General features: G+C 35.6%; 1 protein-coding gene across 3 annotated transcripts in view; it reads right to left on the minus strand.

Moving 5' to 3' along the window:
- mid2 (midline 2) overlaps window positions 1–25,092 on the minus strand; it is a 129,328-nt gene that overhangs the window by 16,412 nt on the left and 87,824 nt on the right. For all 3 annotated transcript variants that reach the window (XM_041220364.1, XM_041220362.1, XM_041220363.1), the window contains exons 3-5: window positions 12,270–12,365; window positions 6,002–6,109; window positions 1,122–1,270 (exon numbers count right to left, since the gene is read on the minus strand). In XM_041220364.1, coding sequence (XP_041076298.1) covers window positions 1,122–1,270; window positions 6,002–6,109; window positions 12,270–12,365 — 353 coding nt within the window. The remainder of the gene's footprint in view (window positions 1–1,121; window positions 1,271–6,001; window positions 6,110–12,269; window positions 12,366–25,092) is intronic.

Genomic DNA, 25,092 nt, shown 5'->3' on the forward strand with positions numbered 1-25,092 from the left:
CTCAAGTCGGTCCCAATCTGCATGGAGTGATGGGGGTCTACTGTATTTCAGAATCACATGAGAACATTTGTATCCCCTATATTTAAAAGCAAGCCATTGAAGCTTTTTGCCACTACAGTGATTACACAACCTGGATTACAATGAGTGAGACTGATCTCAGGTGGTGAACAAGTTCTAAAATGAAATACTTTCAAAATTTGAAATATCCGTTTCCATATTGATTCCAAATACTCTGTTTTAAAATCATGCAAACCAGCAGAATGCAAGACTGACTGGGTTTGTAGCATATAAGATATCTATTAAATACATATTTAAGTAACTTGGACTATTGAGCTGTATGCCAGAATTAGCATCCAAACTGTTAAATAAGAGTACTGACCCACCTAAGAAACTAAAGCTGTCAATAGCCTGACCAAAATGAATTACTTACATGTATTCAATGTTTTCATTGTCCCTTGAAATAGAAAATACAAATTGGAAGTTTTTTGTTGGGCTGAAAGCCATTCTCTTCAAAGCAAACAGCCTATCAATCAAGCTGTGTAACTAAACACAGAGAAGTCAGGCAGGTTCACAGAGGGCTTGACTGTCTCTATATGGAGTTTGTTGCAGTTTAATGTCGGAATGCCATTAAGAAGGGATGCAAAGCACAACATCGAACATGACTGATGGCAGCTACCCAAAGACACTAGGGGAATCGAACATCAGCCAATATAAGATATATCTTTCAATATTTAAACGTTATACATGAAATACATTTTTTTTTTTTTTTTAACTTTGATTGGGAGGAGGTGGTGGAGGTGGTTATAATTACCCTGTTTATCCCAGAGACACTAATGGTTATTTTATCCAAGACACTTCTCTTCCACATTTCCGACAGTATATTACTATCAGCACTGAAGGGAAATCAATTAAATGAAATCTAGAATTAAGAACCTGTCTACCCTGCTGTATTAGAAAACAAGGAAATTACTGTCCTGAACAGGAGGACAGCTATACTGTTTAAAGCCCCAAGCTCTGAATGTCATTTCTTTCTTTTTTTTTTTTTTTAATTTCCAGGAAACTACTGTGCAATCTCTCTTTAAAACTGGTTTGAAAAGCGTGCTCTGAAAGCGAGTTCCTACCTCTCGGCAACGTTCTTGGCCGTCTGTAGGAAACGTGCTTGATCGCTCTCCTTCAGGCTGTGTTCAGCCTGGGTGATGAGTGCACTCGAGCGCTCCAGACACTGCCGGCAGTTGGCTATCTGTTGGGCCAGCTTACGAAGCTTCATCACCTTAAGAAAAGGGACCAAGACAGAGAAAAGAGGGAGTTAGAGAACAGCGACAAAAACTGAATGGGACCCAAAATCTTTCCTTGCAATCACGGTCATTTATCACACTATTACAGCTGTCTTTGCTCCAAAATCAGATCTGACAACATACCTGGCCTTTGTGTAGCTCAGGCCATTCAGAAAATTAAAGCAGGTAGGACCGCAAAATGACTTGGTCAACTCCTAATTGAAAGGAGAAATAGGGGAGAAACACTGAACATGTTTTCCCGTGAATCAATGCAGGGCCATTCTATACAGCTGCAGTAAACTACAGGTCTACTATAAAGAGCACACAATGGACATTTTTCTTTCTAGCTTTTAGAGACCACTAGGTAGCAAATCGAACTTTAGTTTTTATTTTGTAATGGTTTCTGTGCTTGTGAACTGATGGCAGCAAACACTTAAGCAGCTCAGTGTATATGCCATAATGAGTCCCTATTAATATCTAAAGTGGGACTGTCACTTCTCTGCCATGAAATGAAAGATGTCAGATTTGAAATTAACATTTTAGAGAATATATTCAGGTGTACAAACCTGTGTGAAAAAAATGCCATGACACCCTACTGACTGATTTCCTTTTTATTTCTGTATTTGTTCAACTGTTTTTTTTTTAATTTTTTTTTTATGGATTTGTGTAGTCTTAATACTGCATGAAATGTTTTTTGCAGTGTGAACATGTCCCCTTAGGTACATATTAAGGGATGTTTGTTAATTAGTCCATTAATTTATTCATTTTCACTTCAGTAGAAATCATGATGAAGACAGCACACATTATGTTGATCTATTTCCCTATAGGGGAGATTCCTTATGAGCAATTTATAAGATCATTACAAATAAAATGAAAAAAAAAAAAGTAGTATTTGAGTAATTTCAGTTTCCTAGTGCCATGCAGTCATTAACAATCCCAAAACCGACACAATGACTGCAATAAAAAAAGCTATTTAATTTGTTAAAAGGGAAGTCCAAGTGGCTATTTCAGAGCTTGTCATAGTTTGCGTTACCATGGACATCCAAGATAATGCTATGAGTGTGCATGGAATTTAAATTGTTCAGTTGGGTTACACAACCATTCCTCAATAACATAGATAATAATAATTTCTTCAGGGAAAGCGGGTAGTGGAAACCTACTGTATAGCGATTCTCCAGAAGAGACCCACTTACACAGATGGCAAGTGTTTCCAATTCCCTGTATAATATGCTGCTGTTAATACTCAATTTCTCTTTATATTTTTGCTATGTTCAGCATAGCTTGTTCGAGGAAAAACTACAAATGATTAATTTCAACGCTAACTGTACAAACCATGTAAGCTTGTGGCAGAATTACCTTATGTGTAAGGATACAAGACTAAGGTTGGTGTTAGAGTTCAAAGCCCAGCTCATTCAATGATTCACATTGTGACTTGGGCCAAGTGACCTTGCCTCCATTCTTCAATTCCACTGACATTTATATTGGGTAGAACCAGGTCACCACTGAAAAGAACAGTTTCCCTGTTGTGTGCTACTATTCCAGAAAAAAAAGTCACTTTCAAAGACTTCTAAAAGCTGAATTTCTGTAATGAGATGCTTTTACAAATGACCATTAGGGGTGTGCAACTGTCATGACCTCCTCCATGGCAACTAAGTTTATAAATCAACATTTCAATATTAAAATCGCATTTTTGGAGGGGACAGAAATTACAGTTGCACACCCCAACTGTAGAAAATAATTCAGTTATTTCAAGGTACCTTGACACAAAACATTGGTAGAAGCCAGTTCATGTGTTTACCTGTTCTGTTTGAGAGCTCTTAGCTGACCTTTAAAAGGGCAAATTAAAACGTTGTACAGACATTTACGTTTTCAAATAAAGTTAATAGACATGCTGTAGCTCATACATTTTTAATTTGCTCAGTCATTGACCTTTTGTTGCTCTGTGGCTTTAAAAAAAAACTGAAAGGTCTAACATGTGCCTTGTGTTTAGAACTGCCACAGCACAAAGCTGACTGGCTAGCTTGGGGCTTTAGCTCACGAGGATATGGATAAGTTACGATTTGACATTCACGAAACGGTTCTAGACTGTTGTTTTCGTATCCTGACCAAGTATCGGTTGATCAGATTAGGTCCTTAGCAAACAGGGCCAGTTATTAAAAAACAAAACCAAAAAAGTATAAAGTATAAAGACAGTATAAAGACGTTTTTGGAAACATCCCACATCTAACAATATATATGCATACGAATCTGCAGTGCGATTCCAACTGTAAAAATATGTCAAATTGAGATGGTCCTATTTAGTAATGTTAGGGACAGTTGTATTTTGATCAGCCAACATTTGAACCAATGGACTTGGGCCTCCGTAGTGTTGTGGCTGGATATAAGGAGTAAATCGGAGTCAAAGAGAAAACAGTGAGGAAAACACTTAGGGATTGGTAGGAATGCTCTGAAAGCAGGTTGATTTGTAAGTTGTCAGAATTGCTACTGCTGAGACCAGGTGGCAACAAAAGTTGTTAATAAAAAGGTAGAAGGGGTGACATTGTGTACTGTGTTTCACTGCCAGCTAATGGGCAATATGTCAAGACAGCTGCAAAACAAATGATAACAGCCACTGCAAGGACAATGTTAATTGGAGATTGCAGTTTCAGTCGCACATTGATGAATCTCAACCACAGTCTTTCCGCCTGCTGATTTTACTGTCCATTTTTGTCTCTGAGTTACGGACACTAGTTAACATAAACATCAAGGAGTCTTAGTACTTTATTGTAAAACTTGACTGTGGGGCAGTGCAGTGCAGTAGTTTTCAGAGGAGAAGACCAGACATGCTAGAAATGTGGAAAAGACCACCACTACAGTATTGTTAAATCCTAAAATATCAAGGTGGAACGCATTTTTACATTAGATTTATATGATACATATTATCTACCTCTCTCTATTTTCTGGTCTGGGACCCTCAATTAAATATAATTTTGTTTCCACATTTATCAAAAAAATAAAATAAAATGGTGGACACCTTTTAAGTGTTAGAATAGGTCCCTTGACTGCTTGTGTGGCCATTCTTGTGCGCCTGTATCATTTACCCTCATCGTGTTATCCATTTATTTACTGTTCGGTGTTGTCCTTTCTTTCACAAGTCTGTTACTGTGTTAAGAACACAATTACATTTCTTCGGTACAGTAGGTGACACACTGGTGCTCACTCAGTTGAAAGATGCAATTACCTCAGTAGGTATAGAACTGAGTTGCAGTGCAGCAAGACATGCGTTTGGGGCTAAACTCAAGACACTCACTAGAAACGATTTCTGCAGGTAACTTGTGTAAAACAGTAGAATTTGAATACGGCCAAGTATAATCTTATTTAGAGTCACTATGTTGTCTTGCAAGCTTACAAAATGAAGCCAGCTGCCTGTTTTACGGGATGTCTGATTCAAGGCTGAAATGCCGTTTCAGCCAGCTTAATCTCATCTGTTCTGGTCAAGGGCTTTGTGTCTCTTGCTGCCAATTTGAAGAAACCTGCATTTATCAGAGAGGACACTCTGGCGTCCCTGTGCGGACAATGAAATCCAAACTCATTTTGCCATGCAGCAGGGGCTACCTGAAGTTTCAAATGCAATTTTGCACAGGCTTAGTGCTCACACCGAGGTTTTGCATTGTGATAGATGGCAATTCCTGGTTTTACATTTGAAGGAAACCATATTGAGGAATTAAAAAAAAAAAAACTTTTATAACTTACTGTCCAGCTATTTGAAGAACACCACTGCCAACAGATGCCTTACTACAGTACTGCACTGGCTATGAGTTCACTGTGTAACAGTTGGGTATACTATAGTCATACAAAATAACACTGTAGTTTACAATAAATTGCACATTACTTTTCACTTATTCCTTATCTTCATTTTGGACCTCAGGGAAAATAATAACTACTATAATTTATAATTACTGGACATACTCTACATTGGATTAAATTTTCTCCAATCTCAGTCTTGAAATTTCTTGACAACCTACAGTACAACCCTTATTGACAGTAGAAAAAAAGCTTGCAATTATTATGTATTTGCAAGTATGACATACAAAACTGGGAGTATAATTTATATACAGGCTCTTCTAACCCTCAATACTATTTTGAGCGATGTCCAAGAAACTCAAAATTAGACTTCATACATTTTTGGGATGAAGAACAAATGGTAAAACTTTGTGTTGCATAGTATACAGTAAATGATGCAATTAGCAAATATTTTAGCAATTAACTGGACATCATGGTTGACACAATGACTTTATACTTTATTTATAACACTGATTTCTGAAAAAAAAAAAAAAAAAAAAAAAAAAAAAAAAAAAACTCAAAGTAGCAATGCTTATCATCTGCTCTAGTTTCCCACAGGTCATCCAAAGTAGCAAAACTTTTGCCAGCTTGCTGGCACTGTGCTGTTGCTTTAGTCCCAGTAGCGTATATACTCTACATGGGTGCTGAACCACAAAACAAAACTGCTTTTCACATTGAGGTTTCCGAAATACCAGGGCAGAAGATGATGTGTTTAACAGGTTTGTTGTGTCTTTCAGTGTTTTGTCCACTCATAAGGCAACATTGGTTTATAATGCATAGAGCACAGAGCACAATGATGACCGATGGTGCCCTTGCAATGTGCCTCTGGCAGGTTTAAAAAGAGGACAAGGAGAACTCCATGCATTGTGTGGGAAAGAAATAAATTGGCATAAAGCAAAGCCTACCTTTGACTCCTTGATTTTGACTGCGATGACCTGCTTCCTTTGCCGGATGATTTCCACTAGTTCGTCACATTCTTCCATCAGCTTGGTTTCATGCATGGCTGTGTTCACCTAGAGGCAAGGAGAGCACACACATACTGAGAGGAAGAGGGGGAGGTGTTCAAAGCATCCTTACTTTCCAATAGAAACATAATAATCTGAAACGTGGTTATTTTGTAACACGTTACTGATCTACTCTAAACCACACTCACTGAAATAATATCCGACTTGCACCCAAGCAGTGCAGGAATAGTGAAGTGGAACCAAAGTGACTATAAAGCCCTCTATATATCTGAGGCCTCTTTTTTTTGCGATTTTCAGTAAACTCAAAATTAGACAGTGAAGTAGTTTCAGAGATTTGGTTTTATGAAACAGCCACCTAGTGTGTCACACCATGTATGCCTGCAATTTAGAAATACTAAAATGAGTTCCTTGTTCTATTTGTAAATTCAGTACTATTGAGTGTTTAATTGATATCTCCTGCTTAATTGTTATCTGCTGATCCTAGTGTAATTCTCTCCAGCCAGTCTCTTAAAAATATGGGTATTTTTTGTCTTTTTTTAGCAACACCTTAAAAAAACATTAGATCTTAAATGTAAATAAGCAGTTTACCTGTATGTTGTATTCAGTTACCACATCTGATTGGACATTGAACATAAAATAAGTAAGACACTTTTTATTGAATTAACAAGATAGGAATACAATTCGTACAAATCGAGGCAGCAACATCTTATATCTTTTCAAGTTTAATAGCTTTGCTGCTATGGTTTGGCAGCTTTTGCATGGTCACAGATTATACTCTTTCTCCAGAAAAGGTATTAAAATAAATTATGTTAGCATTTGGTGACATCAGGAAATAATGTACTGTCATACAGCAAGTTCAAAAGGCAATCATTTATACTCTTTGTGGCACATTTACAGCCAAACCATTTATCATCTTGACTCACTATTTAATAACTGTCGCTAGTCCCTGGCAAGCAAAGGTGCCCAATGTATTTCCCAGTGTTGTTAAACATGCTTTCCTATGAATAAATTTATCATGGTAGGGTTTAGTGCTAATTGTAATTTAAAACAGTTTGCATATTTGCTCTGTGATACTTGGCATGCTACAGAAGTGCATGTAAGTATTCAAATGTGCAGATCAGTACAACACTTCTCAATATTTCTAAAATCTGGCGACAGGCTACTCCAAGAATGTGATACAGTGTAACGATAGTTAGGAAATGGTGGCTAACATCCCTAAAACCACATGTCTGTGTTAGCAGGGAGCAGTGGGGAGTCATGCTAGGAGCTGGAAGGGATTTTACACATTTAAATATATTGTAGCTAGAAATGAATAAGAATGAAAAGTGTAGCCTCACAAATCCAGAACAATAAAACCTCTTTTTTTTTGTTTAAATGGTCCTATAAAAGCATAAAATCCAGTTTCTTGTGAGAACACAAAAAGTCAGTCATACTCCATCACATATTACTTGTAGAACCTTGTGTTTTACACGACTTGCCTTTTAACCTGTACTTTAGTCCTACAGCCACAAGATGTCGATATAGCCTCCACAGTAAGCTACATAGCGAGAAATAATTAAACAAATCAACAGATTGCAGTCAGCACTCACATATCCGACCTATACAACTTTGACTTCCGTGACGGTTAAACCTGTGTGACGCATATCTGATTATTTCATTTCGGCCTGTTCCAACCCTTGTCCATTTTTCAAGGAACACAATTATTATTTATTTTTTAATAAAATATCAAAAATACATGAAGTACTGACAGGGCTGAAAAGACTGTGTTTTAAAATAAGTAGACTTCCATTTAGATGTACTGTATTGGTTTTGTTGGTACAGTACTATATATTCAATGGAGTATTTTAATTCAGAACGATATGATTTTGAAAATATCACTTGCCAAAACTACACTGCAATTATAGACGTTACATTGTCCTGTATTTGGTAATTTAAGTATATATCTCTACTATATATATAATTTAGATGTATGTCATAATATATTTGTTTGTAACATAAATATATATCAATATATGATACTAAATTAAATAATATATAGATGCAATATAAATATATAGATAATATATATATATAATATATATATATATATATATATATATATATATATATATATATATTATATATATATATCTATATACACTATACATACACATATGTGTTGTGTATATATATATATATATATATATATAGATAAGTATATATATATATATACTATATACTATATATTATAATATATATATATATTGATATATATATATACCTATAATATGGGGGATTGACTTTATTCGTAATAGAAGGGGTTTAAAACGCGACTGACGTGGATCTGGGTGCTGACAGTACATTACATTAATCATTTCAATTGCTCCCATTACTACAATATATGTATTAGCAGATTAATAAAAAGAACGCTGTAGCTGGCTACTGACATTTACTTAATCCTTACATCCCTGTGGTTACATATAACAGGACTGTAAAAGGTTTTTTTTTTTTTCAATATTAATTTCAGAGAACTCATAAGTGTACATTATTTATAAGTTTTAATTTACAAGTACACTTCTACGCAAATCATTTCAGAAAAAAAAAAGAATTACATTTTCTTGATATTGGGATCTCCCTGGGCACAAATATATATTTCATCAACAGAAGAGAAGATAGAGTTTTTTATTCCGTTTTTTTTTTTTTTTTTAAATGGATTTTCCGTTTCTGGCACCAATCCCTGAACAGTATAGATACCATAACCATGTATTGGAATCTGTGCATTTGATAGATTCTGTAACATATGTAAGATGTGTTTATTAAATTTGTCTTTGTTTTGTTTTTATTTGATTTGTTTTGTTTTTTTAATATATATAAAAAAAAATTGTTCACAAGAAGCCCATAAGTGTAACTTATGTTTGATGAAAACAAAAAACAAACATTCTCAGTGCATTATATTTTGCTATTAAACTTATGTATTGTCAGTTGGTTAACCTTGTCTTCTTTCAAGGATTGATGTTCTGTGAACATGTGTCCATATGAAGAAACACTGCTTTCAGGTCCACAGAATTGGAAAGAACTGACAAATATAATGAAGACTTTCAAAGAAATTCCACTACCATTTTCTTTTGCATATAGTTCATATTCCTCCATTTCTGACATACAGTAAACCTGAAACCCTGGAATACAATTTAAAGGGAGGGGTTCTTTATCCAAACTACAAACATGTTGCAGGTCTAAAATCCATTTGTGTGCTTAAATTCACGTCACCTAAAGCTATTAGTGTGTTAATAGTCTATTTTAAAACAAGGAAGATGTTTTATAATTGTGTTAATGACCTCTGTATTGGTGCTTGACAGGCAGTTAGCTACGCCTGCAGGGTAACTGCCAGTAACAGCATCCATGTCAGTCATTAACACTTCATTTTAATATCATTGTTACAGACATCTGTGTGGAGTTAACTTGGTCGTTTGAATCCCCATTTGTTCAAGAGATTTACAGTATGAAATACCCTTTTCATGGTTTCTCAGTCGTGGAGTCCTAATATATATATATATATATATATATATATATATATATATATATATATATATATATATATATATATATAGCATCTTATATACTGTAAATTTCAATACACATAGGATTGTTATTTTAAAAAAATCAAGTCAGACTATAAATGGAATGTGTTACATGGAACAATATATTTATTAATAGTTCAGTCTGATATTTTACACAATGTACTGTTCTATATAGATTAATTATATAATATATATATATATCTATATAATATAGATAAGTATATATATCTATAGACATATATCTGAGCTTTTTCAAGTAATTGTACATTACCTAGTAAGTAGTTCTACAATGTGAATTCTTGTCAGAGTCGTTTATTGTGTAGATTTTTATTTACAGGTATGCATTTATTATGTAAAAGCAGTAGAGTGGTTTCTTAAATAAAACTCAGCTGTGACATCCACGGTGACTGAGGGCTTTTATACAGTTTCACAGCAGTGGTGAGCCAGACATAAAGAGGTCAATTGACTTGCCTTAAGTGACACATGATGGCTTTTCTGGGATCTGAGCCCAGAACCATGCCTTTCAGTCCTTTACTCCGACCATTAAACATGTGGCTTATTCCATATGTATCCATATTTATATATCCATATTTACATACCATCACATTAATAAAATTTGAAGGTATCATATATATAAAAAGTATCTAAATAATTTTAAGTACATTTGATAGAAGTATCAAACATTAGGTACATTAAGCTGTGTTGAGAGGTCTGGCATAGAATAACTTTACCTTATACAATACACCTGAGTACATACTTCAATTTTTTAAATTTATTTACTTATTTTTAATTATTTTTTTTTTTTTACTAGATCTCATTTTGAAATCTATATTACATTCATTAAAATCCAGTGCCACATGGCTAAGCAGATGCAAAGCTTGTTCTAAGGAACATTATTCTCTGTATTTAGCCTTTTATTTAGGTTTAAACATGCACTATTTTCCTTACATTGTTCTTGTAAACAGGATACTCCATGGAGGGATGTGGTTGTTTCACACACAAGGATGGGTGGAAACAATCCACTCGTTTATTTGTAGAACTACAGAGCTCCATGAACATTCACGGTGCATCCTCTATATAAACACAGTAGTTTAACAAGAAAATATTATAAACGCTTTTTAATCTTTGTGAAATAATCTCTGGCGACTCCAAGATACAATCTACTAACTGAATAAATACCGTATATTCACACACACACACACACACCTCTGTATGAAGCCGTTTCTTTCTTGTTTTGTTGGGTAATTTGGAGAATAGGGTTTTATTTTACAAATCTTTCAACTAAATGAATATTGAAGGATCCACGTTTGCATTAACACTACAATGTGCAATTTTACTTTATTCTGTGTTCAACCAAGTTCACAAAAACATCCAGAACCCAAAGACCGCTTTGGTTGATAGGGTTGTGTCTTGTTTAATATGTAACAGCCATTTATTTGCAGAGCAGATAAAAAAAAAAAAAAAAGAAGACAGATTTATATCAAGGGACCAAATGGTGATGATCCAATCTTAGTCAAACTGTCATTTCTTTTACCTTTTTTTTTTTTTTAATTGGCTCATAAAAAAATCTTATGAATAACATTAAGTAAATCGTCTCTGTTCAAACTGGAAAGACTAAGAAAGGAGAGCAACACCGGCACACAGATGCATCTTTCATTATATCAATAAAAGGAACAACCTCAATCTGTAATACTCTGGCACTGCTGCAGAGGCAGATCCGATTTCAGCGCAGGGGCCAAGTGTGCTGAAGTCTGGCTGCTACATTCAAAATTAAGGCTGCTTCATTTACAACCACAAAGGCATCTCAATCAATAGTCTATTAGTAAGCATCTAATTACATCTCCAAAGTAATAACGCAAGACTCTTTTTTAGTATATTACACACAGTGGCACACGATCTTGAGATAAGCAAGGGGAGTCTTTTTAAAAAAGTAAGGAACTTTGAATTACTTTTTCAAAGTGTGTTTTTTACCTTTATATGATGGGAGTGTTTCTTCCTGCAATTGCTTAAAATATTGTGTTTTTTTTGTTTAGCGTTTCAGTTTCTTGCTCCCTGCTACACCCATATGTAACACAGACTAGTTCAGACTTTATAGAAGTGATAGTCAGCACCATCTAATGCACAGCTGTTTATTACCAAGTTTAGTTTATTACTAAACTTGATCCTTCACTTTGATGGCACTGGCTTTTACTTCTATATTAACACTTTGCTTGGTCTAAAGCACAATATTGGAATGCAAGATGAACCAATTAACTGCAATCATCAAAAAAGGTAAGGGGGCAGTAAACAAACATTATCCTGGCCTGGCTTCAGAATATGCATGCAGCCCAGGAATACCCCACCCCATGGCTTATAGCATGTATACACTGTACTGTATGGTCTGTTTTTTTATTTTTTTATTTTATGGATACTCAAATGCCATGCTACAAAATACTACAGACAATGGCACAAAAACATGCTCCCTGAATAACATACATATTTATTCTTCTCAGAGTCTATGAAATCTGCTTGAATCACGTAACCCCCGAGGAACAGGACTCATGGTCATAGAATCAATTAATATATTTGATTTACACATAGTATTCTGTGTGTTTGCTTGCACATACACATATGTAACCTTGTACACACAGATTCTGTGGCATTCCACTCACCTCCACCTGCTGGCAGATCTGAATCAGCTTGCCCATCTGGTTTTCTAATTCACTGTTCCTCTTAACCAGGTTTGTGAGGTTGCTGTCCAGAGCTTGCTGTGGGAATAAAAGAAGATCAGAATGAGATTCAGAAACAAAGACCATTTCAGCATGAGGAGAAAGATAGTGGCTATCACTTAACAGCATTTATTTTGTTAGTAATGTGTGGAGAGAAAAATGGCAAAATACTGAAGCCAGAACCCCTTCGCGGATTGCAAATACCACAATAAGTAAAAAGCTACTGAAATGACATTTGAAGCATCTAATCTATCAAAAGAAAATTTTACGTGCTCCAAGTAGAATGTCATTTAATTATCTGTCTGCCTTACAGGTTTAAAACAGTTGACAATATTTGGATGTTTGTATGTAGCCACTATTCACTGCAAGGGAAAAAAAGTCAGGGAGAAGGAAAAAAAAGGTCATTATTAAGTTAGCCCCACCCTTCTTACACATGTTCATGACTAGGATCAATTTTAAGCAGCAATCTTTTTTTTTAATTTTTTTTATTTTTACTTTAAGTTCTAAATATTTAATGAGTACAAGTGTCCTTCAGCTCATACCGAGCAGAACTGCTACCAATTCAATGAGGCTGGGTTACAGAATGTGTTGCAGTCTGATATTCTTTCAGCTAGAAGAACTGTGAGAGGCTGTAGAACACATCCTTGTAAACTGCTGGTCAAGTTTTTAAATGTGCTAAAACACAATGTTAACGATAAGCTATTGCAAGTTTTTTTGATTATTATTATTATTTTTTTTAAATTGGCTTTGATATTTGTAAAACCCCTGTTTCGAGAAGGTTTTATTAGTTAGACCTGTTGTCTTGTGAACTGAAACACAAGACAGCAGTCAACAGGACAGATGGTCTAACCCATGCATCCTCAGAGATTAAGTGGTTTTACAAATCTATGCCCCAAAGAGATTTTTAATGTCACATTTCATTTATTTTTACTGAGTAAATGTTATTGTTTAGTATTTTAAGTATGTTTCTTAATTGTTAAGAGGGGAATTGGTTCATTCTTGATTATGAAGTAATTGAGACAGTTGTTGTAGAGAGGCGATTGGCTGAATACAGTACATGAGGAAAGTAATATAGAACAACGTGGGGTCTGTTTCAGTAACAGGAAATTAACTTTATCGGTTGAAACAGTAGCTAGTCTGAAGATACAAAAAAAAAAAAATAATAATTATGCAGTACTTTACAATTTTATTAATTAGATTTTAGTTGTTTCCAACTTTTTTCCTCTTTTTGTTAAATGCAAATACCCCTTTTTACTTTCTCAAAATCATTAAGATTGTTTCAGCAAAATACATATCTTAAAGCATGTTGTTACAAAACGAGAGGTTTATTTCTCTTAATGCGGCTTTGTTTCTCCTTTGTGTCCAATGCTTCTACAACTTTCGTCCACAACTGCCTGCTCCGACTTCTCAACTCAGCTCTCCCCAACATTTTACTGTCAGTTCTTTAAGGGACAACACTCCATACAACTTTCTAGTCAATATGTAAACCAAAAAACAGCACTAGAAATAGGCTACTTTTAAGTTTGTAATTGTTACCACAATGTTAAATGTAATTTAGCAAATTGTTAGCTTTATGTTATGCTGAATGTTCAATGTTAACTTAATTAACTTAAAATTGTATTAACTAAAAATTTAGATTTAAAGGAACAGCAGAAGTTTAACGGAGATGGTGTCTTCAGGAGAAAGCAAGTAAAAAAAATGCAGCTAAAGAAAACATAGGGAAGGATTATTTTTATCAAAGGGGTATGTTGGGGGGTTTTCCTTCAGTGGATTAAAATTTGAATAAATAGCGACTTAAAAATCATACATGTCATGTATGAAAACAAAATAGAGCCTTACAAGGTGTAAATATTAAGAAATAAACAAAGCCCTGTTCCTTCATATATGGTAGTTGGTTGAGTTAAAAATGAATACTGTTGCAGGATTTCAAAAAGGATAGACAAAAAGCACGCTTGAATAATCCTGATCCTTAAGGGCTTACCAATAAGTTCAATATAATAGGATCTGAGAAGTTTTAACAAAATTTGAAAATGTAATTCACGCTGTCTGAGTCTTCTTTTTCTAAAAACAAAACAAAGATAGCGTAAAAATACCACTGTGTGAATTATTTCCAAAGCTCTATCATGTAAGATCATAATAACTGGTTGCACTATTAAAATGCTCAACTGTTGTAATAGGTGCATCTTACACTGCATTTGTCAGTATTTGTGTGCTATTCAATTTACTTCAATTGTTCAAACAATAGTTTATATTGCAGCTAAATATCTATTGGTATTTGTGCAAAGGGATGTTTTATTCCCTGTAAAGAAAATACCCTTTAATATCTCAAAGCTTTGCCCGGGGCACTGTCTTGATCTGAATTGTGAAAGTGCAGCAAGTCAGGAAATACAACCTGACTCAGAAACCACCATGCGGTGTCCAGCCATCTCAGCACATAACAGTGAGGCTTTAGGAAAAACAGCTGAACCCATACTCAAAAAGGTCAACACCAGTCAAAAGCCAAAAAATACTTCAAAAGGACATTTTTATGTACTGTATCCTATTCATGTCCAGTGGATCTACCAACACATATTGGAAGAGAAAAATAATTACCAAATAAATATATTATTTGGAACAAAATTCTATCTAAAATTGTGTGGTTGTGTGAATTGACATTTATATAAAGCTATTTTATTTATGACGTTAATTTTAATGTAAAAGACTACTATCGTTACTTTTTTTGCCATCATATCTGGTCTACCTGTCTGTCCCTCTCTCACTCATTGCATTCAGGAACATCTAATAACATTTAATAGATAACCTTGTTGACTCACCACAGCAGTTGTCTGATGCATCCATGATAACAGCTTCAAAGAGAGTGCCAGGGCTTGCATGCCAAGACTACTTATACTTGCACAGCAGACAAGGGATCCCTAGATTAGGCTGTGCATTCAGATGGCAATGTCTGTTAGTGTTCCTTGGAAATGCTGAAGGAAACTTCTTGTCCTCAGTAACTATCCTTATAAAAACTGCTGGTCGGATATCAATCCTATTGTAATATTCATTATGTAGGTGATTATAATAACCAGTTAAATGGCACTACATAGACAGTTAGTCTTAAACACTTAACACTGGCTGGCAGTTATAATCGACTCTCATCACAGCCAGTGACATATGGCTTTGTTCTGGACCACTGACTATAACAAATTTAAATAATTGAATAATTTATAAAACTAAAAGAACTGGAAGTGAGAGTCAGGAATCCCACTGTGCTACTGGATTGATGTTTGAAATGTCCAGGAGATATTTCAGCAGCCAGAGGTTATAGAAATTCAACTAAATCATAAATAAAGTGATATATGCATATTACAACCTTCAAAAAACACAAAAATGTCATAACAGTGCGACAACAAAAACTTGCCAGAGGCTTTTTGTTTTCTTATATAAAGCTGCAATTTTTCAGGTGGTTGTTTTACAATTGGAAGTGGTCTGCAGTTATTCAGCTTCATGGGCACTAGTGGGGAGGCCAGCAACTATTTAGACCTTGCTTTTCCTAAGACCTCCACATTCTTCGGAATCTCCAAGCTATCGTTCTTTCTGGATTTGGACACCTACTACAAGCTACTGTACAGTAGCTGATAATTAGACTGAAAGCGTAAGTGATTACCCGATAAACTGACCTGTTCCAGACTGCCACAAAATAACTCTGGAGACATTTTGCTTCTGAAGCATCTTCATATGAAACCAATGTCTTTGCATAACAAGACAACAGGCATTAGCCTGTTAGTCAGTTTTTTGGATGCTCTTTGACAGTTTTTAGCTTGGCAAGAAGCCACAAATGCACCAATTGCAACATATGATACCCCCACCCCACCCCCCCCCCACCTCCTCCTCCTCCTCCTCCTCCTCTCATGACATGGTTTCCAAAATATACCCAGTATCTAACAACATATATTTGGGGATATATCTGTACCCGAGCATAAAAGGACCAGCAGTATTGTTGTTATTAAAATAAAACTGCCACACTTTAAATTTCTAAACAGTTACAACCTCTGCATTTTCAGTGATATATCGAGAGATGCCAGAGTCAACATCCATTGGTGTCTACAGCTTGACAGTGACTATTAAACAAGTTCCAGAGTTCAGCATAGAGAAACCGCATCATGGGTTTTGCCTGAAGCCCCTCAATTACGCGCTGAAGATGAAAAACACACAGATATATTGGGCACCCGGCTGCGTGTGTTTTTCTGGAGCCATGCTTCTCTGGAGACACTTTTATTAAGTTTCAAATAGATTTGTGTTGAGAAGGAAGGTAATTGGCATGTCACTCAGGAAATCAGTATCGCTTTCCATTCTGTGTGCTTTGGCGTTTGCTGAGGGGCCGCAGGCTGCCTTTAGGTACATTTTGAATCCTTTCAGTTTATGGTCACGGTCCTGTGACCGGCAGCTACTGCTGATGACAGGACCCAATTATTTTGAATGTACAGTTGTTAAAAATGCCAGGATAGTTGGAAATTGCAGAATCCTGGGTTTCACAGAAATTATGAGAATTATCATCTTGAAATGTGTAGGCCATCTGTAGTACAGCTCTCTTTATGGTAGACTTGAAAGAACTGTTAAGACTTCCCAGTCTCAATGAAGTTTATTCAATGACCTAAAACAGCAGAAGATCTAAATCCTGCCATCATTTAAAATGTTAAAAGGACTTTGACCGAATTGAATATTGAAATGGTTGTGGTATTTAAGAACATAAGAAGAACATAAGAAAGTTTACAAACGAGAGAAGGCCATTCGGCCCATCTTGCTTGTTTGGTTGTTAGTAGCTTATTGATCCCAGAATCTCATCAAGCAGCTTCTTGAAAGATCCCAGGGTGTCAGCTTCAACAACATTACTGGGGAGTTGATTCCAGACCCTCACAATTCTCTGTGTAAAAAAGTGCCTCCTATTTTTTGTTCTGAATGCCCCTTTGTCTATTCTCCATTTGTGACTCCTGGTCCTTTTTTCAGGCTGAAAAAGTCCCTTGGGTCGACACTGTCAATACCTTTTAGAATTTTGAATGCTTGAATTAGGACGCCACGTAGTCTTCTTTGTTCAAGACTCAACAGATTCAATTCTTTTAGCCTGTCTGCATATGACATGCCTTTTAAGCCCGGAATAATTCTGGTCGCTCTTCTTTGCACTCTTTCTAGAGCAGCAATATCTTTTTTATAGAGAGGTGACCAGAACTGCACACAATATTCAAGAAGAGGTCTTACTAGTGCATTGTACAGTTTTAACATTACTTTCCTTGATTTAAATTCAACACTTTTCACAATGTATCCGAGCATCTTGTTAGCCTTTTTTATAGCTTCCCCCCATTGTCTAGATGAAGACATTTCTGCCACTCTTTAGATCAATTGAATGGAATCCAGTATTTGTAAATTGTGCTACAAAACAATTTCTAATAATACTATGTAATACAATTTTTGTTCCTGGGTAGTAAGTGTTAGTTCCTAATTGCTTATGCCTCAAAAGTATAGAAAATGGCTATTATTCTCCACAAACTTTGCTTTTGTGACCAGGACAGTGATATTTTAAAATATCACTATTTCCAGTGGGAAAACGGGCAAATGTGTGTCTTCTCGTCCACATAAAGTCAGAAAAAATATGAATCCAAATTAACATGTATTTATACTAAAGTAATACAAAAATGACTACAAAATATTTAGAAGTGAGTAGTTTTTTGAGATTTACGATTATACTGTATTTACTGTATAATCGTAAATCTCGAAAACTACTCACCATTTTCTATACTTTTGAGGCATAAGCAATTAGGAAATAACACTTACTACCCAGGAACAAAAAAAATAAATAAAAAAATAATAATAATTGTTACACGGTGTAATGATCACTTTGAGAAATCAAGGTGTTTGCATTACCATATGGGTGTCTCATTTCTCCACCAGTTTCAAATAATTACAGAAGTCCTCTGTGTTAATAAAACTACAGCACTGTCTTAAAAATACAACATACTGACAAGAGCTGAAAGTGCCCATTGGGACTCTTCCAAAAAGGGTGCCAAAACAGAGTTACATTATCTTGGTTTGTGTGCAACTTCAAAATCCCCTTCCAAGCATTTGCTGGAAACGAGGTACTAACCAAATAGCTGCATTCTAAATGTGTTTTCTTTTGCATATTGCATACTTAGAATGTTTAACCCATTTTACATCACAAACGTAAGCATTGGAGCTTCACTATGCTTACCAAAGCTTTACCATTCTTTCACTGTGCTTTATCACACTTTTCGGGAACAACTAATAGGAGGCTGCACAGCACAAGAAACACAAACTAAAAACATATGTTCTGAACACTTTTTTTGCCTTAAAGATGTCAAATTTGGTGTTAAAAATCTACTTCCACCACAGAAAATGTTTCACTGTACAGATTAATCTGAAGGGTTCTGTGCCCTAACTGTATAAAGAAAGAACATTAATTATAAATAGTTGACCAAAGAGCTATGTCCCTCGGGTGGGTTGCCTTTGGTAGTCTTCGAGTTTAATGAAGTGACATGATACGTTTTGAAAGTAATGTGCGGTTTACTCCACACAGGTGTTAATGGTATTATTACTGTTAAATGTTGAATATGGGCACACTATGTTGGTTTGGGCAGGAAGGAAGTCACCCTGACAATGTATCAGCATGAAACTTCTCCATCATCCACTTCTATGCTATGTGAGGTGTTTCCCTCACTCACAAACAGCTGTATTCTCTTGGCGCAAGAAAGCCTTTTTTTCAGGGCCCCTGGCACCAACAGCATAAAACAACCACCACTCTGTTCAGAATTATTAGGCAATTGGCATCACAATGAATTATCTAAAAATGAAATTTGGGAAAAATGAAATGGCCTCTTTTTCAACCGTCACTGGGAAAAGTTGCAGTGCAATTCACAAATGTCAAGACAGCAAGCAAATTGATTTGTATGTTTTTGTTTTTTTGCCTGGGCAATCTTTTTTCAGTTTGTTACTTTAATTAAATTAGTTGCAGCTTTCTACCGAGTGCTGTGTTTATTAACTGTAATGCATTCAACTAAACTCATTCCTGCCATCTGACCATTTGTTTTGACTTTTGTATCAATTTAAACGATATTTTCTTGACAATCTATAGATAGAGCCCTGACTGACTTTGAATAATATCCATGGGAATTGGCAAAAGACTGCACGCTGTTCTAAAATCAGTCTCCTGGTTGTCATGCGGATAAATATGTAGAATCTCAGTTAACATGACTGAAGATGAAGGAATATCTTCAAAATCAATGAAGAAAGCAGTGATGTCAACCTAAACTTCCTATTGAATCTGGAACCACAGTTAATATAGTTATAGAGGGGCGTTTCTTAAAATCCTAAAGCTTCTGTAGGGCTAACTTAAAGGGTGTGTACAGTATAAGTTTTGATTTGCCTAGCTGTCAAAAAAGTTAAACATACATGCCTAGTAGTTAGCTAGTAAAGAACTATATCCTTTGTTAGTTGTGGGCTTCATAAATTGCTACTTGTTTAAGGGTTCATTGCCCTAAACTCAGAGTGTCTTTCTTCACTGACTAATATCATTGGGTCCTTACTGAATGCTTGCAAGTAAGAGGCCTAGACGGTAGGCACTTAATTGCAGTTTTGTGTCAAGAAATCAAACCTCTCTAAACAGTCTTATGGTACCCAGTCTGAACGAGAGCAAGATAATTCTTGTTGTAATTACAGTTAGAAACTTCAGAATTAGAGCCTGTCCACAAACTCTTCAGTGGAACACTTCACAAACTTTAATTAAGAATACATTACATTTCAATGACTTGGGCATGCTGTATGTACACAAAATCATAGCGTTCTAAGATTGTTGTGGAACTACCAAATGAGGAGCAAATTGTTCACCAGGAATATATTTAGCAAATAAAAAAGTTTATTGCACTGCTAAATTTCTGATTGCCCCACAGATCACTTCAGTTTTGATGCATCTATAGTTTGCTCAGATGATGAAAATACAGTGAACAAATATGAAAGTTTGATGGAGATTACAGTACATCAATGAAACAGTCTATTTTAATAATATAAAAAGCTGAGGCTCTACATATAAACTATTAAACTCAACACAGTAGCATGTGTTTCCAAATTATTAAACCCATATTAATATACTGTAAGTGGTTTAATAATTTGCCTCTGCTTATTGAGGCTACTACAATATCTCTGATTATTCAACTTCTGTTTTTGACTTAGTCTGTTGCCGTGAGCTTTGGGGTTACAGTAGTCTTCGCATATAGGAACACCTCCTAAGAGAACAGAACACTTCAGCTTAGGGAACACCTTTTTGGCACCGATAGCAATGTGTTGCTAATTGATTCAGAACTGATACAGCACTGTTTTGTAACCTGATAACTCATCATTGTCATCAAACTCAAATTCAAATGGTTTATTCAATCTTGTCATTGTGAGAGTAATGTAGAGGTTCTGCTACATTCTTTAACCTGTGCAGGGAGCTGCCGTGTTAATAACCACTGTGTTCAAATTAATCTCGTATTCATAATTACTGTTACCGTATGTAGAGATGCTTTATTAATGTTAGTTTATTATTATAGTTTATTAACATACGCTTGCCTATAGCGTCCGTGGTCAACTCTGTCTTTGAGAACACTTCGGGTAAGAGAACACTTTTCTTGCTTCCCGAGGGGTGTTCTCTTAGCCAGAGACTACTGTCTAAAAAAAAAAAAAAGTTTGCCAAGCAATAACATGCCTAAGTGATGAAAGATTACTGCACAAGGGTAAGATGAACATGATTCATTTAACTGGGTGTAGCTAGTTTTAGGTTGATTTTGTTTTGTTAGCATTATGCTTGGGCACTCTGTGGCTGGAGGAATCATTTATCAAACTACGACGGAGTAATTTTCTTTATGATGGCTGCAGGTCATGTCATTTTTAAAATTTTTTCATTAAGACAATTGTACATAATGCATCAAAACTGACACAAATAGGTTTGCATTCCAGCATGATTTGACTACATGTTTCAAAATGTTTCAAAGATTACCAGTGAGGAGCCTGTGAAAACACCTTCACATTCCCCACCCTGTCTGCTCCTGCAAGAACCACCTCGATATCCAGTTTACATTTCCGGGCGGAACATTCTTGAAACCTTCTTAGAAACGAACCACAAAACAGGCTTTTCTGACATTCAGACGTATCATTTCTGAAAACATAATGACATGCATCTTTGTAGCAGGGCTAGATGCTAGCTAGCTAATATATATTGTGTTTATGATTTGAAGAGATCTATAATTTACTGTTTATTTCTAAACCAGTGCTCTTCCCATAAGCTGGCTACACATAACTGGAAACATCAACAAAAATGAGGCATATGGGCAGTCTCTTTAATGTGCTTCAAGAAGACACTATGAAAGAAAAACAGCAGCCTGTGTGACTCTGATGTCTTTTGACGGTTCTGAAGCTCTGTTGAGCAAAGCCAGAGGCAACTATAGAAACATCCTTTACAATCGGCTCCTCTCCACCCAGGCTATGGAGCCTTTGCACACACTTCTTTGCTATATTCCGGTCAATAAAAGTTGATGGGCTTCTTATACATCTTGAATGGAAACATGGTGTACTGTCAAACCACATCCCTCATTCATTCCTTTCTGGTTCACTGTTTATTTATTTTTTATTATTAATTATTTTGATTAAAATGCAACAACAATAATATACACTGAAATCATACAGTCTCAAGTACCAATTGATTTACAATACTTGAGTCATAAAAATCGATTTCTGTTGAATGCTGTGTGGGTATTTCCCAATGCTGCTGATGCTATTTTTTTTTTTATTTACTGTGGACTTCTCATCAGATGACAACTACATTGTACCCTGGAAATCCTGGGCAATGCACTCCAACAGCCCCACTGTACTACTGTATATATACAAGGTGACGTTAAAACAAAACATGGGGCTATTTTACACACACTAAGGAAATTCTAGCAACTGGAATGGCAACAGTAATACTGATTTCCTATACATGTTGTCCTAATCTCTCTATTGTATTGATTGTTTAGTTGTTTTGCACTGCATATTTTATTCCAACATCATGCTTCCATTTAGTTCCCTGGGAGCACCAGAATGAATAACTTTGCTATTCAATTCTACCAATTGTGTTAATTTACTGAAGTTCTGGGGGGAAAAAAAAAAAAAAAATCTCCTTTGTGCTTACTGTATGCTGGATTTCAGACCTGTTCTAAATTATAGCTGATATTGTTTTATGCTAAAAAAAATTGCAATATTTACTGCACCAAGGCAATGCTGTTTTATCCAGGCATACTTTATAAGGCTGTGTGCAAATGTGTGGATCAAGATCAGTTTCACTGACATGATTCATGAATTTATTATCACCACAGTCTGGGACAGGCAACAACGTTGTTTTGCCTTTACCAATGCACAGATAAGCGTAAAGCGAGATCCAGCCTAGCATGATTTTTAATTCGGCAAAGAAGGGAGATTGTTCCGCTGTTAAGCAAATTATAAAAAGACGCCTGCTCCTTTTGCTAAACAGGCAACTAAATACATACTTTTGGAATAGACTGTTAATGGTACAGGATCATCTCAGCAGGAAATCATTCCCTGGAAATCTGCAAGAAATTAAATATCTGTCAAAACCTGGTCCAAGGGGTGGTATAAATCGCTTATCCCATGTTCAGTCACCCATAGGTTTTAAATCACACTCGATCATGCATATAGTACATCTGTTGTCCCCGTGTCAGCAACAACAGAGGTACTGTCCGTGTTTAAGCAGGGATGTTAAAATTACTGTCTGTGATCTCCAATAACTGCACACTGCGTAATTGTGGTTATTAATATTGCTAATTAGACTGAATTATTTTAACAGCCTACCAATCTACTTAATATTAAAATGCAGTAATTACAGGTTGATCAATAAGATGTGAAAGGTTCGGTTTAAAATGAGTAATAATAAAAGGGCAACACAAGGACTGTAAGCTTAGGTGCTGTTGTAGCTTGCCATTGAATATGGAGAGGCACAGCGACTGATAAATAACATAAATCATGTAATCTCATTACATAGTAAGAGAGGAATGAGAGACTGACAAGGAGATAATGCTGCTGGGCTAAATGGGAGCAATCTGCAAGGTCAGGCAAGCTGTGTGAACAAAATGGAACGTGAGAAACTCAATTTTCCAGACAATTAGATTCAAAAGGACAACATGTGATCTGATGGTTTGTATTGGACATAAGAAACACAGGTCAGGGCATTTATGGAATATATACAGAGCAGCCAGCTGACCTTGCAGGCAGCACACAGAACTAATAGTTTCTTCTTTGTGATGTTGCAGTACAGACTGTTTTTCAAAGGTAGTTTTAGATTTTGAGACCTACAGTCAGCAACTCCAAACCAGCTTGCCTCTTCATCAGGGTGCCCTATAGGGCTTCTCCTGCTAACACTTGCAGGAATTTCCACTGTTAATGTCTGTTATAGCCCTGAAAACAAAAATGGAATTGAAAACAGGTATTGCCTCTTTGACTGTTTTCTCGAAATTGTGTTTTTGTTGTACTAATTGTTGTGTTGTGTTTATCAACAACAGTACCATAACTCCAATTATCTTGCATACAGGTCGTGACAAAACAAGCTTCCTACATTTGTGTCTACAATGCTGATTAGCAAACAGTTTATAAATGTCTTGTTTTCTACTTAGACACATGCAACTGTTTGTCTGTGCTGTTAATCCACCACAATAATTTTCTGCAATTAGAATCATAATACACTATTTAGCTTTCAGTGACACTAAATAAGTCATACTGGCAGCTAATTTATTATACAGCGGTATAAGACTCTTTGTAAGGAACAAGTTCCATTGGAGTTTTTTTTTTAGCTCCTTATAAAATAAATGTGCATAGTATAAAGCATGCATGGCTTATCTCTGTCTTCTTAAATATGACATTGTGAAGCAAGTAGGCTTATCGTTTTTTGCCTTTGGGCACAGTTTCACAGTCCCTAGAGTAATGAGCACTGAATATGTGTACGTGTCATTTTATAAAGCCTTGGCTTAGATGTGTTCACTTGTCTTTGTGACAAACAGGAACTGTTGAAGAAGGATAAGTGAAGGTTCAAATAACAGAAAGCAAATAAGAACAACTCAGGTGAGGGGAAAATGCCCATGGGGGATTAAGTTGAGTGTTGGCAATTTCTTTCTTTTTTTAATTTTTTTTTAATTTACCCTAAGGACTTTCACTCTCACACACAGATAGTTAAACTGAAGGTACAGCATTATGTCACAATTATTAATTTCACTTACCATTTCAATGTTAATACTTGAAAATGGTTTTAGGTCTAGGAAGGTCACACATGAATAGGAATTACACCACACAGTAAACGTGAATGTGCACAACAGCTCCCTCAGTTTATGCACTGTATGAACAAATCATTGACCATGTAATACAGGATGAAAGGAAGGGAGTCTTGGCAGTGGGTTCTGGAATTCCAAACAGAAAGGATATGGCATCCATCAGAGATACTGAGAGAATGGGACAGGAAGCCACATCCTTTACATCCCTGCACTTTGAGTAAACACAACAGTTCCATTCATGATTACAGTGGTTTCACATACAGGCAACCCTAACACCTCTCTTACACACTTCTGTTTTTTTAATTATACTACAATCCTAATGGGCTCACAGAAATACCATGAATAGGGCATTTCTGGGGATGGGGTTTTTTTGAAGATTTTTTTCACTTACTTTGAATCTCCACATGTTTATGGATAATTTTATTAAA

The sequence above is a fragment of the Polyodon spathula genome, chromosome 20 (genome assembly GCF_017654505.1).
Source record: "Polyodon spathula isolate WHYD16114869_AA chromosome 20, ASM1765450v1, whole genome shotgun sequence".
Taxonomy (NCBI): domain Eukaryota; kingdom Metazoa; phylum Chordata; class Actinopteri; order Acipenseriformes; family Polyodontidae; genus Polyodon; species Polyodon spathula.